The sequence below is a fragment of the Ranitomeya variabilis genome, chromosome 7 (assembly GCF_051348905.1).
Source record: "Ranitomeya variabilis isolate aRanVar5 chromosome 7, aRanVar5.hap1, whole genome shotgun sequence".
NCBI classification, from domain to species: domain Eukaryota; kingdom Metazoa; phylum Chordata; class Amphibia; order Anura; family Dendrobatidae; genus Ranitomeya; species Ranitomeya variabilis.
This window is the reverse complement of record NC_135238.1, coordinates 7,741,218-7,755,574: the sequence shown is the minus strand read 5'-3', so window position 1 is coordinate 7,755,574 and position 14,357 is coordinate 7,741,218. Positions and strand designations below refer to the sequence as shown.

At 48.9% G+C, this 14,357-nt stretch overlaps 1 protein-coding gene across 1 annotated transcript in view; it reads left to right on the top strand.

The window, feature by feature from the left end:
- LOC143785261 (uncharacterized) overlaps positions 1 to 14,357 on the top strand; it is a 74,302-nt gene that overhangs the window by 34,373 nt on the left and 25,572 nt on the right. Inside the window, exons 7-12 of the mRNA XM_077273995.1 lie at positions 1,511 to 1,692; positions 3,640 to 3,663; positions 5,479 to 5,638; positions 5,795 to 5,896; positions 6,325 to 6,587; positions 6,737 to 6,906. Coding sequence (XP_077130110.1) covers positions 1,511 to 1,692; positions 3,640 to 3,663; positions 5,479 to 5,638; positions 5,795 to 5,896; positions 6,325 to 6,587; positions 6,737 to 6,906 — 901 coding nt within the window. The remainder of the gene's footprint in view (positions 1 to 1,510; positions 1,693 to 3,639; positions 3,664 to 5,478; positions 5,639 to 5,794; positions 5,897 to 6,324; positions 6,588 to 6,736; positions 6,907 to 14,357) is intronic.

The window sequence follows — 14,357 nt, the reverse complement described above, 5'->3', positions numbered from 1 at the left end:
ATGAACATCCTCCAAGGCCGGTGATTCCATCATTTTTGCCAGGGGTTGTACAAATGCTTGAGATGCCATTTGGCTCAAGAGACATTGTTAATTGTAACCAAGATTAGGTCCATGAGTGTCATGTGGAAACTCGTCTGGGTTCCTACTGATTTTATTTTCATGCTAGAAAGAGAATAATTCTTGGCGTCTACTTCACTTGACTAGAATCAAGTTGGAAATCTTTGGCGTTACAAAAATCCATCCTAGAGAGGATAGAAGTGTTCTAGCTCTGATCTCTTGTCTTCATAGGAGCATCATTGACATCTAGGTGCGGCACAATGACAATTCTCTCTAGATGGCCACCAGTCAACATTTTTAGGACCAGTTCGGAGCAGAAACTAGTTATTGTATTAATCCCAAATGGAAGGACCTAAAATTGGAAACACCATATCTTTCACCTTCTGCCAGATGGCTAATTTTAAGAATTCTCTCTGGGCCACTAGGTCTTACATAAAGACATTTCTGAGGTCCCGAGAAACCACCAGTAGCAGGATCAATCTTTAGAGACCTTGCCTTCAATTCTACAAGATAGATAGTTGTAAACACTCGAATGCTGATCTTTGATGGGACTCAGCTCCAAAATGTTAGGTTTAGGGGATTACATGGTAAGTCCACACCTGCGCTTTCCTCCTGGATGGTACTGATGTAATGATGGTCATGGGGATGTGCTCTGCAGGTAACATAATCCTCTGTTAGCACAGCAGACGGACATGATGATGGGTGGTGCAGTGATTAGAAGGATATTAGAGGACGTAGACAACCTGTCCTTAACCACTTAGAACTTGGAAGTGACTGATCTTCGTGCCTGCTCGTCTAGATAAGTCACCAATAACTGGGATTACCCAGGAAAAACGCTGCTACATCTCAGCCCTTCAGAGGTAAGAAGTCTCCTCTCCATGATGCCATTTACCGGGAATCTCTGAGGATTATGATAAGGTCCTGAGATATTTGTTTTCTTCTATATTTCTCTACTTCTCACAATGGGATCTCAGTTCCACCAGTAACACCAGTAAATCTACATACACCACATAGGTATCTCCAATATATTTCCATCACTATTACCAGTATCTCCAGGACATGTAACCAAATGTCACACCGGTATTGGCAGGAAATTTCCCACTTCTCACACCATTATCTCCACTACATCACTTCTCTCGGCTCACAGGTGCTCGATTCCAGAGACAGGTCAGTGATCGGGAGATTTATTACAAAACCTTACAATTTATATAAATCTGTGGCTGTGTTACTATTATGTTCTGATACAATGACACCCAGATTCCGTGTCCATATCTTCCAGGTATTAACCCTCCATGTATAACCTACAACCATATATCAATATCTTACAGTAATATTTCCAGGACCTGTATCTTCCACATGTATCTGAAGATGTTCCATGATATTAACAATATTCTGCTGACATTCAAAGTCTAGAAGAATTCTTTACTTATAACCATTGATACCCTGATGGGAGTTGTATTCCTTCCTCTGGATCCAAGTTGCAGGACCATAGTGTGAACTGGGCTCATGGCTATGACTTATGTACACAGGTGTCGGTTGAAAACGTCTTTCCTCTTCGTTGGTCTTCTGCTCTTCTCGATAATATGAAGTCTCGACTGTTGGAGCTTCACTTGTTGACATCCATCCTGGCCCTGGGTAAGTGGACATTATTGAATTGTACGTAAATGATCCGGATAATTGGATCAGTCGTAATCATATGACCATTACCAGTCCAGTAATGGTCCTCATAGACAAGTTCCACCGCATGATAGAGCAGTAATGTGAAAAACACACTGGAACTGAAGCCCAAGAAGTAAATTTTTGAACCTAAATACCTGAACCCTGATAACTAATTATGGGGTCATCTGTCTGGTGCAAGGTGGGTGGTTTAAGTCCACTATAACTATGATTGTGGTGTCTTTCCAAACCCAATATATTTTGTGTAGATTGTAGGCTCTTTGGGGCATGTCCTTCCTTCTGTATCAGTCTTATGATGTCTGATATGTTTCTCTTAATTGGATTGACTGAGATAATGATCAGATATTATGGAGTTACTAGAATGTTCTACATGACTTAGGTCTTTTTTGGATCTGATCTGGTTGGTGACTTCTCAGAAATTATTCCCAAATTTTCCCTGCAGACATTGACAAGTCACTCGTGTTTATTCTGCCTCTGATTGCAGCTATTTTTGGTCAGATATATCTGTGAATCCATAGAAACTTCTATTCACAGATCACTTGTTCCATGGCACAATACTGAGGCTGGAGCTCCTTATCCTGAGGAGAATGTTCTCAGCACTCACGGTAAAGCCATTGTCTCTGGTTACCAGTCTTTTATGTCCGGAGCCGTCATGTATGACAAGTCTGGAGAATAAGGTGGATGTTCCCGCTGCTACATATATAACAAGTCAACAGTGACCGCAAATTCTGAGAAAAGACCAAAAGCCATTGTGATATAGATTATAGATGAGCGGCCGGCGTCCATTGTCTGGTCCTACACGGGAACAGCGACCTGAAGGATAAAGGCATTGTCTGCTGGGATTTCTTAGATAATTTCGAGAGTGGATGAAGGATCGGAACACTAAGAAGGAGATTATGGTGGATAGGACACACTAAACATTGGACTTCCCCCTCCTCAGTGGTGTACCACGTGTTACCAGCACCAAGGGATTTTGTCACCACCATTAACACCCCCTAAGTCCGATTCATCAGACCAGTACTGAATCACTTATCCACCAACACATGTATCATACTTTACACAAATATTGAAGTCATTATAATTTGCTCCTTTGGTCCTCTAGGTTTTTTTTCTGCTTTTTGCAAATAAATAGATAAAACGCTATACATTGTTACATATTTTTTACCTGATATTTTTATATTATATTTTTTATATAACTATTTTTTCCTATCCCTAACCCTAAAAATAATGCTAGCCTTAACCTAAACCTAACTATAGCCCTAGGCCTAAAAATAACACTTGCCCTAAACCTAGTTCTAGCCCTAACCCTAAACCTAACTATAGCCCTAACCCTAAAAATAGTGCTAACCCTAAACATACCTTTAGACCTAACACTAAACCTTACTATAGTCCTAACCCTAAAAATAAAGCTAGCCCTAACCCTAATCCTAATTATAGCCCTAACCCTAAAAATAACGCTAGTCCTAAACCTAGCCCTAGCCCTAACCGTAAACTTAGCTCTAGCCCTAACCAGGGGCGGACACTGACAGCTTGGGGCCCCTGTGCAAAAAATGTGTCTGTCCAGATGCCCCACACCATATACTAAAATTGCATAAGCCCTGGATGGGACATCTGTTTCTCTCTCTACCTATGCCAGCCTAATATTGATTCTCTCTACTTTAAGTGAGGTTTGACAAAGATCCGGGGCAGGGTCGAAACGTTACCTTGTTTTCACTTATTTTCTTTTCTGTGGTGAATATTTCTGGTATTTGAAATAAACAAAAGTTCCATTTTGCAACCTTATAAGACTCTTTGAGTGCAGCTGTTCCTCCTATTGGTTACGTTATACCGCTATACACCGGAGAGCATTGACCCCACAATGTGTGTGACACATGCAACTAACATGATGGTTCTCTGCTATTGCAGGTCTTGTGAAGAGGACAACTTCAGGTAAATAGAAAATATCTGTCTGTCTATCAATCATCTATGTATTATCTATCTATGTTATCACATGGGCCACAGTAGCAGGAAAGACCTTACACAGTTACAAAGAGAAACGCTGCACCTGCACCCAACTGGTTCCCGTACAGACAAGAAAGTCCCTAAATGCACAACTTCAAAACACCTCCTCGGACCTAGCTCCCTAATAGGCCAGCGAGTGGTTTCTCATACCTCCTGAGGGACCGGAAGAGAGGCTGCATGTTATGATCCTTAGTGGTTGAGGATCACAAATTACTCCAGCAAGGTGACTAAACATAGGACAAGCTCTAGGGAGGTGGTAAACTGGACTGACCGCAAAACTGAACCTATCCAAACACACTAGAGGTAGCCGGTGAACGTGCCTAAAATTCCTAGACGTCTCGAGCCAGCCTGAGGAACTAACTACCCCTAGAGAGAAAGAAAGACCTCTCTTGCCTCCAGAGAAATAATCCCCAAAGATATAGAAGCCCCCAACAGATAATAACGGTGAGGTAAGAGGAAGGCACATACATAGGGGTGAAAGCAGATTCAGCAAATGAGGCCCACTAATTCTAGATAGCAGAAAATAGAAAAGGGATCTATGCGGTCAGTAAAAAACCCTTACAAAATATCCACACTGAGATTTCAAGAACCCCCGCACCAACTAACGGTGTGGGGGGAGAAACTCAGTCCCCTAGAGCAACCAGCAAGAAGAAATCACATTTTAGCAAGCTGGACAAAAAAACATGATGAACGCTGATAATCAGAAAATGAACAAACAAGAACTTAGCTTGTCTTGAAGAGACTGGGAGCAAGGTAGTCACAAGGAATCTGAAGAGCACTGAATACATTGATAGCAGGCAAGGAACTGAGTATCCAGGTGAGTTAAATAGGAAACCAACCAAGGATAACGAACCAGCTGATGCAGCCAACCTGCAGAAAGACAACACTACACAGTACCGCTTGTGACCACTAGAGGGAGCCCAAAAATAGAGTTCACAACAGCTGCAATACAAATCCTACAAAGGGAAAGGAGACCGTGAAGGACATGAAAACCCAGGATAAGAAACCAAACACGTTCACACAGGATAGACAGGGAAACACACAGAGAGCCAAAAAACAAATGGACTAAGTGAAAAACCTCTCTGACTCCCAAATGTAATAGAAAGGGAAGGGAACTGGGAAGGAGGACTTGCAGTAAGACTGAAAAAAAAGCAACTGGGGTTAATCAAGCAAGATAATCCCTTGTTGAGGAGATGGAACTCCTATCACCATCTACATAGAAGTATAGCCAGCAAAGAAAGGCAGTGAGCGGTGATTATATAAAGCCCATCCCAAAATGTGATAGGTCACAACCAAATGAGAAAATGGAAACACCTGAAGTAAAGTAAACCAAGAAAAAGAAAGCAAGGACAAAAGAACCATCAGCATTTGGAAAGATGACCTGGGATGTGTCTCAACAGAGAGGGAAATAGACCACACATCGGATCAAGTCCTGAAACAGAGCCATGTCTATCTATCTATCTATCTATCTATCTATCTATCTATCTATCTATCTATCTATCTATCTATCTATAAAAAAAGAGGAACAGCACAGTATTATACTTCTCTTCAGGTGCAAGGCCCCCCGGCAATGTGTCCAATGATTGTCCACACTTCATAGATTAAAAAAAAGAGGCAGCACTACATTGTTTCAGTGACAAAAAACGTGCAGGATTTAATCCACCCACATGTCTGGGCGACGTTTCAGCTCCAAATGAGCTTTTCTTGAGAAACGTCTTCTGACGTTTCTTCTTGGTTCCACAGTGTGTGGGCAGCCACCGTTCTCACAGCGCATTGTGGGTGGTCAGAGCTCCATCCCGGGAAAATGGCCGTGGCAGATCAGCGTGAAGCACGGTAACATCCATCTATGTGGAGGATCCCTGATCTCCAGGAGCTGGGTGGTGACTGCTGCACATTGTGTGAGGTGAGGAGACGATCTGTATAGGGGAACACATGTACATGGTCCCTGCACCGGGTGCCATATTTCATCCATACAGTACACAGCCATGGCAGGTCTGACCCTCACATTACTCACTTTTTGATCTTGCCGCCATCGATCCTTCAGTCTTTGTCTTTGCAGTCCAGAGAGCTCAGAGTCTGGCACAGAGACAGTAAGAGAACACAGAAGAAGCAATGACTACAGAAATTCCATGGGCAGAAGACTACATCGGAAGAGACAGACGTGAGTACTCTCAGCAGAGTGATGAGCTCTCTACTTACCGATATCACAAGACCTCTCCTGTGGTGCACCTGTTCTCTGTGATGCTCTTCCTCAGTCATGCTTTCTAGTCACATGCTGAATGTTTCCAGTGCTTCTTCCTATCTCCACTACTCTGTAATGCATTTCTCCTACCCTCTCCACCTCTATCATGAACTATTCAACATATTTGATACCAGTGACCACAGAGATCACACACCGAGGTGCCTGATTTATCTCCCTCCTGGATAATGAACCTCATTTTTTGTACCTCTAACGCCAGGACACCCTAGAGTCTCTTATTGTTGTAGACCATAATTTGTTGACCATGTGTCCCGTACTCCACAATGCAATATGTTGGTACTGTATCGGGTAATATTTGCCTTATAATTTCTTATCCATGTGATTCCCAGGTCCGGAAGGTTCTACGTGATGTTGGGCACGTTGTACCTCACGGGCGTTAGTACCACCAGAGTTATTGTACCAGTGAAGAACATCATCATCCACCCAATCTACAGCGGAGATGGGACCAGTGGAGATATAGCTTTAATGGAACTCGACGGTCCAGTCACCTTTAATAACAACATCCAGCCCATCTGCCTCCCCTCTCCCTACCATGTGTTTCCAGATGGAGCCATGTGTTGGGTGACCGGCTGGGGGGACACCGCAGAAGGTGGTGAGTTACATGGCCATTGACCAGTGATCGGGGAGTATTGGTTTGGGCACCGCCACAGGGTAAAGTCTCTCATTCCTGCAGTCACTGTTACAATGTAGCACCGTTACATGATCTGTAAGTAAAGGTTTTTCTGCATCTCTTCTTTCCAGTGACATTGTCAACTCCGGAGGTCCTGCAGGAGGTGAAGCTGCCTCTCATCAACTCCTCCACATGTGACCATATGTTCAAAGACGTCTACAACATCACTTCCTCCATCACCGTTGTGCAAGAAGACATGATCTGTGCTGGCTACAGTGAGGGCGAGAAGGATGGCTGCCAGGTGGGCACACTCGAAATTCACCAATATTATAACTCACTGCATATACACAGGTGCTTCTCACAAAATTAGAATTAAAGGGATTCACTCACAATGTGTGGGGGCTTCTCATCCGTGGAGGGGGTCACTCACAATGTGTGGGGGCTTCTCATCCATGGAGGGGTTCACTCACAATGTGTGGGGGCTTCTCATCCATGGAGGGGATCACTCACAATGTGTGGGGGCTTCTCATCCATGGAGGGGATCACTCACAATGTGTGGGGGCTTCTCATCCATGGAGGGGGTCACTCACAATGTGTTGGGGCTTCTCATCCATGGAGGGGATCACTCACAATGTGCGGGGGCTTCTCATCCATGGAGGGGGTCACTCACAATGTGTTGGGGCTTCTCATCCATGGAGGGGATCACTCACAATGTGCGGGGGCTTCTCATCCATGGAGGGGATCACTCACAATGTGTGGGGGCTTCTCATCCATGGAGGGGGTCACTCACAATGTGTTGGGGCTTCTCATCCATGGAGGGGATCACTCTCAATGTGCGGGGGCTTCTCATCCATGGAGGGGGTCACTCACAATGTGTTGGGGCTTCTCATCCATGGAGGGGATCACTCACAATGTGCGGGGGCTTCTCATCCATGGAGGGGGTCACTCACAATGTGTGGGGGCTTCTCATCCATGGAGGGGGTCACTCACAATGTGCGGGGGCTTCTCATCCATGGAGGGGATCACTCACAATGTGTGGGGGCTTCTCATCCATGGAGGGGGTCACTCACAATGTGTGGAGGCTTCTCATCCATGGAGGGGATCACTCACAATGTGCGGGGGCTTCGCATCCATGGAGGGGATCACTCACAATGTGCGGGGGCTTCTCCTCCATGGAGGGGATCACACACAATGTGTGGGGGCTTCTCATCCATGGAGGGGATCACTCACAATGTGTGGGGGCTTCTCATCCATGGAGGGGGTCACTCACAATGTGTTGGGGCTTCTCATCCATGGAGGGGATCACTCACAATGTGTGGGGGCTTCTCATCCATGGAGGGGGTCACTCACAATGTGTGTGGGCTTCTCATCCATGGAGAGGTCACTCACAATGTGCGGGGGCTTCTCATCCATGGAGGGGATCACTCACAATGTGTGGGGGCTTCTCATCCATGGAGGGGATCACTCACAATGTGTGGAGGATTATCATCCATGGAGGAGGTCACTCACAATGTGTGGGGGCTTCTCATCCATGGAGGGGGTCACTCACAATGTGTGGGAGCTTCTCATCCATGGAGGGGATCACTCACAAAGTGTGGGGGCTTCTCATCCATGGAGGGGATCACTCACAAAGTGTGGGGGCTTCTCTTCCATGGAGGGGATCACTCACAATGTGTGGAGGCTTATCATCCATGGAGGAGGTCACTCACAATGTGTGGGGGCTTCTCATCCATGGAGGGGGTCACTCACAATGTGTGGGGGCTTCTCATCCATGGAGGGGGTCACTCACAATGTGTGGGGGCCTCTCATCCATGGAGGGGATCACTCACAATGTGCGGGGGCTTCTCATCCATGGAGGGGGTCACTCACAATGTGTGGGGGCTTCTCATCCATGGAGGGGATCACTCACAATGTGTGGGGGCTTCTCATCCATGGAGGGGATCATTCACAATGTGTGGGGTCTTCCCATCCATGGAGGGGGTCACTCACAATGTGTGGGGGCTTCTCATCCATGGAGGGGGTCACTCACAATGTGTGGGGGCTTCTCATCCATGGAGGGGGTCACTCACAATGTGTGGGGGCTTCTCATCCATGGAAGGGATCACTCACAATGTGCGGGGGCTTCTCATCCATGGAGGGGATCACTCACAATATGGGGAGGCTTCTCATCCATGGAGGGGATCACTCACAATGTGCGGAGGCTTCTCATCCATGGAGGGGATCACTCACAATGTGCGGGGTCTTCTCATACATGGAGGGGGTCACTCACAATGTGCGGGGGCTTCTCATCCATGGAGGGGATCACTCACAATGTGTGGGGGCGGGGCTTCTCGTCCATGGCGGGATCACTCACAATGTGCGGGGGCTTCCCATCCATGGAGGGGATCACTCACAATGTGTGGAGGCTTCTCATCCATGGAGGGGATCACTCACAATGTGTGGGGGCTTCCCATCCATGGAGGGGATCACTCACAATGTGTGGAGGCTTCTCATCCATGGAGGGGATCACTCACAATGTGTGGGGGCTTCTCATCCATGGAGGGGATCACTCACAATGTGTGGAGGCTTATCATCCATGGAGGAGGTCACTCACAATGTGTGGGGGCTTCTCATACATGGAGGGGGTCACTCACAATGTGTGGGAGCTTCTCATCCATGGAGGGGATCACTCACAAAGTGTGGGGGCTTCTCATCCATGGAGGGGATCACTCACAAAGTGTGGGGGCTTCTCTTCCATGGAGGGGATCACTCACAATGTGTGGAGGCTTATCATCCATGGAGGAGGTCACTCACAATGTGTGGGGGCTTCTCATCCATGGAGGGGGTCACTCACAATGTGTGGGGGCTTCTCATCCATCGAGGGGGTCACTCACAATGTGTGGGGGCTTCTCATCCATGGAGGGGATCACTCACAATGTGCGGGGGCTTCTCATCCATGGAGGGGGTCACTCACAATGTGTGAGGGCTTCTCATCCATGGAGGGGATCACTCACAATGTGTGGGGGCTTCTCATCCATGGAGGGGATCATTCACAATGTATGGGGTCTTCCCATCCATGGAGGGGGTCACTCACAATGTGTGGGAGCTTCTCATCCATGGAGGGGGTCACTCACAATGTGTGGGGGCTTCTCATCCATGGAAGGGATCACTCACAATGTGTGGAGGCTTCTCATCCATGGAGGGGGTCACTCACAATGTGTTGGGGCTTCTCATCCATGGAGGGGGTCACTCACAATGTGTGGAGGCTTCTCATCCATGGAGGGGATCATTCACAATGTATGGGGTCTTCCCATCCATGGAGGGGGTCACTCACAATGTGTGGGGGCTTCTCATCCATGGAGGGGGTCACTCACAATGTGTGGGGGCTTCTCATCCATGGAAGGGATCACTCACAATGTGCGGGGGCTTCTCATCCATGGAGGGGATCACTCACAATGTGTGGGGGCTTCTCATCCATGGAAGGGATCACTCACAATGTGTGGAGGCTTCTCATCCATGGAGGGGGTCACTCACAATGTGTTGGGGCTTCTCATCCATGGAGGGGGTCACTCACAATGTGTGGAGGCTTCTCATCCATGGAGGGGATCATTCACAATGTATGGGGTCTTCCCATCCATGGAGGGGGTCACTCACAATGTGTGGGGGCTTCTCATCCATGGAGGGGGTCACTCACAATGTGTGGGGGCTTCTCATCCATGGAAGGGATCACTCACAATGTGCGGAGGCTTCTCATCCATGGAGGGGATCACTCACAATGTGCGGGGTCTTCTCATACATGGAGGGGGTCACTCACAATGTGCGGGGGCTTCTCATCCATGGAGGGGATCACTCACAATGTGTGGGGGCGGGGCTTCTCGTCCATGGAGGGGATCACTCACAATGTGTGGAGGCTTCTCATCCATGGAGGGGATCACTCACAATGTGTGGGGGCTTCCCATCCATGGAGGGGATCACTCACAATGTGTGGAGGCTTCTCATCCATGGAGGGGATCACTCACAATGTGTGGGGGCTTCTCATCCATGGAGGGGATCACTCACAATGTGTGGAGGCTTATCATCCATGGAGGAGGTCACTCACAATGTGTGGGGGCTTCTCATACATGGAGGGGGTCACTCACAATGTGTGGGAGCTTCTCATCCATGGAGGGGATCACTCACAAAGTGTGGGGGCTTCTCATCCATGGAGGGGATCACTCACAAAGTGTGGGGGCTTCTCTTCCATGGAGGGGATCACTCACAATGTGTGGAGGCTTATCATCCATGGAGGAGGTCACTCACAATGTGTGGGGGCTTCTCATCCATGGAGGGGGTCACTCACAATGTGTGGGGGCTTCTCATCCATCGAGGGGGTCACTCACAATGTGTGGGGGCTTCTCATCCATGGAGGGGATCACTCACAATGTGCGGGGGCTTCTCATCCATGGAGGGGGTCACTCACAATGTGTGAGGGCTTCTCATCCATGGAGGGGATCACTCACAATGTGTGGGGGCTTCTCATCCATGGAGGGGATCATTCACAATGTATGGGGTCTTCCCATCCATGGAGGGGGTCACTCACAATGTGTGGGAGCTTCTCATCCATGGAGGGGGTCACTCACAATGTGTGGGGGCTTCTCATCCATGGAAGGGATCACTCACAATGTGTGGAGGCTTCTCATCCATGGAGGGGGTCACTCACAATGTGTTGGGGCTTCTCATCCATGGAGGGGGTCACTCACAATGTGTGGAGGCTTCTCATCCATGGAGGGGATCATTCACAATGTATGGGGTCTTCCCATCCATGGAGGGGGTCACTCACAATGTGTGGGGGCTTCTCATCCATGGAGGGGGTCACTCACAATGTGTGGGGGCTTCTCATCCATGGAAGGGATCACTCACAATGTGCGGGGGCTTCTCATCCATGGAGGGGATCACTCACAATGTGTGGAGGCTTCTCATCCATGGAGGGGGTCACTCACAATGTGTGGGGGCTTCTCATCCATCGAGGGGGTCACTCACAATGTGTGGGGGCTTCTCATCCATGGAGGGGATCACTCACAATGTGCGGGGGCTTCTCATCCATGGAAGGGGTCACGCACAATGTGTGGGGGCTTCTCATCCATGGAGGGGATCACTCACAATGTGTGGGGGCTTCTCATCCATGGAGGGGATCATTCACAATGTGTGGGGTCTTCCCATCCATGGAGGGGGTCACTCACAATGTGTGGGGGCTTCTCATCCATGGAGGGGGTCACTCACAATGTGTGGGGGCTTCTCATCCATGGAGGGGGTCACTCACAATGTGTGGGGGCTTCTCATCCATGGAGGGGATCACTCAGAATGTGTGGAGGCTTCTCATCCATGGAGGGGATCACTCACAATGTGCGGAGGCTTCTCATCCATGGAGGGGATCACTCACAATGTGCGGGGTCTTCTCATACATGGAGGGGGTCACTCACAATGTACGGGGGCTTCTCATCCATGGAGGGGATCACTCACAATGTGTGGGGGTTTCTCGTCCATGGTGGGATCACTCACAATGTGCGGGGGCTTCTCGTCCATGGAGGGGTCACTCACAATGTGTGGGGGCTTCTCATCCATGGAGGGGATCACTCACAATGTTTGGAGGCTTCTCATCCATGGAGGGGATCACTCACAATGTGTGGGGGCTTCTCATCCATGGAGGGGATCACTCACAATGTGTGGAGGCTTCTCATCCATGGAGGGGATCACTCACAATGTGTGGGGGCTTCTCATCCATGGAGGGGGTCACTCACAATGTGTGGGGGCTTCTCTTCCATGGAGGGGGTCACTCACAATGTGCGGGGGCTTCTCATCAATGGAGGGGGTCACTCACAATGTGCGGGGGCTTCTCATCCATGGAGGGGATCACTCACAATGTGCGGGGGCTTCTCGTTCATGGAGGGGGATCACTCACAATGTGTGGGGGCTTCTCATCCATGGAGGGGATCTCTCACAATGTGCGGGGGCTTCTCGTCCATGGAGGGGGATCACTCACAATGTGCGGGGGCTTCTCATCTATGGAGGGGATCACTCACAATGTGTGGGGGCTTCTCATCCATGGAGGGGATCACTCACAATGTGTGGGGGCTTCTCATCCATGGAGGGGGTCACTCACAATGTGTGGGGGCTTCTCATCCATGGAGGGGATCACTCACAATGTGCGGGGGCTTCTCATCCATGGAGGGGATCACTCACAATGTGCGGGGGCTTCTCATCCATGGAGGGGGTCACTCACAATGTGCGGGGGCTTCTCATCCATGGAGGGGATCACTCACAATGTGCAGCGGCTTCTCATCCATGGAGGGGATCATTCACAATGTGTGGAGGCTTCTCATCCATGGAGGGGATCACTCACAATGTGTGGGGGCTTCTCATCCATGGAGGGGGTCACTCACAATGTGCGGCGGCTTCTCATCCATGGAGGGGATCATTCACAATGTGTGGGGGCTTCTCATCCATGGAGGGGATCACTCACAATGTGTGGGGGCTTCTCATCCATGGAGGGATCACTCACAATGTGCGGGGGCTTCTCATCCATGGAGGGGATCACTCACAATGTGCGGGGGCTTCTCATCCATGGAGGGGATCACTCACAATGTGCGGGGGCTTCTCATCCATGGAGGGGATCATTCACAATGTGTGGGGGCTTCTCATCCATGGAGGGGATCACTCACAATGTGCGGGGGCTTCTCATCCATGGAGGGGATCACTCACAATGTGCGGAGGCTTCTCATCCATGGAGGGGATCACTCACAATGTGCGGGGGCTTCTCATCCATGGAGGGGGTCACTCACATTTATAACTAAGAACATGGTCTATACCAGCTGTACAATATATAATTATATACCAGAGATATCATAGAATGTTCTATACTTGCAATTACTGTACTTTTTTTCTTTTCAGGGGGATTCGGGGGGTCCGCTTGCATGTCAAATTGGTAATTTCTGGTTTCTTGCTGGAATTGTAAGCTGGGGAGATGGATGTGCCAGGCCGGGAGAGCCAGGAGTCTACACCAAGGTCTCCAGCTTCTCAGCCTGGATCCAGGAAACCACTGATCTCGCCGGAATATCAGAGAGAAATGTCAATGCGACAACCATCGATATCAATACAATCCGCACCAGGGAGCCAGCGACCGCCGTACAAAACTTCTCCTTCTTCATAAACATCCGCGGAGGGACCAACCACGCTGGGCAGAGGCCTGACATGGACGTGGCACAGTTACTGCTCCGCATTGCTCTGATCAGCACATTTCGCTTTGTAACAATGTAACAGATCTGTTCTGTCATGAAGGTTCTGGACCATTTGTGTCATGAGGGCAGAACTGAGAGATAAGTGTGAAAGGTCCCCACTCTCCGTCCCGCAGGTCCTGTGCATGCGCTCACCGGTCCCTCCTGGTCCATGCCCCAGGTCCTGTCCTGGACACACTGGTCAGTCCCCCTGGGAGGTGGGTGCCGAAGACGCGACAGGTCGTACACATTACTACAAATTGTGGCTGATGTGAAGTGCTGATTAAATTTTTGTTTCTAACCCGTGTGCAGACTTTAATATTTTTTCTTAATTCCCTGGGGACCCCTTTAATCATAAACCCCCTGCAGTCCCTTTAATCACCCTGACAGCAGCCTATTAATCTATCTGACTCTGAAGAATTCATGGTCTGGGTCAACATTGATCTGGATGGCCTTGGGCCTTTTTAGCCTTCTTAAAGGGCTTTCCAGGACTTATAAATTGATGGTGTATCCTTAGAATATT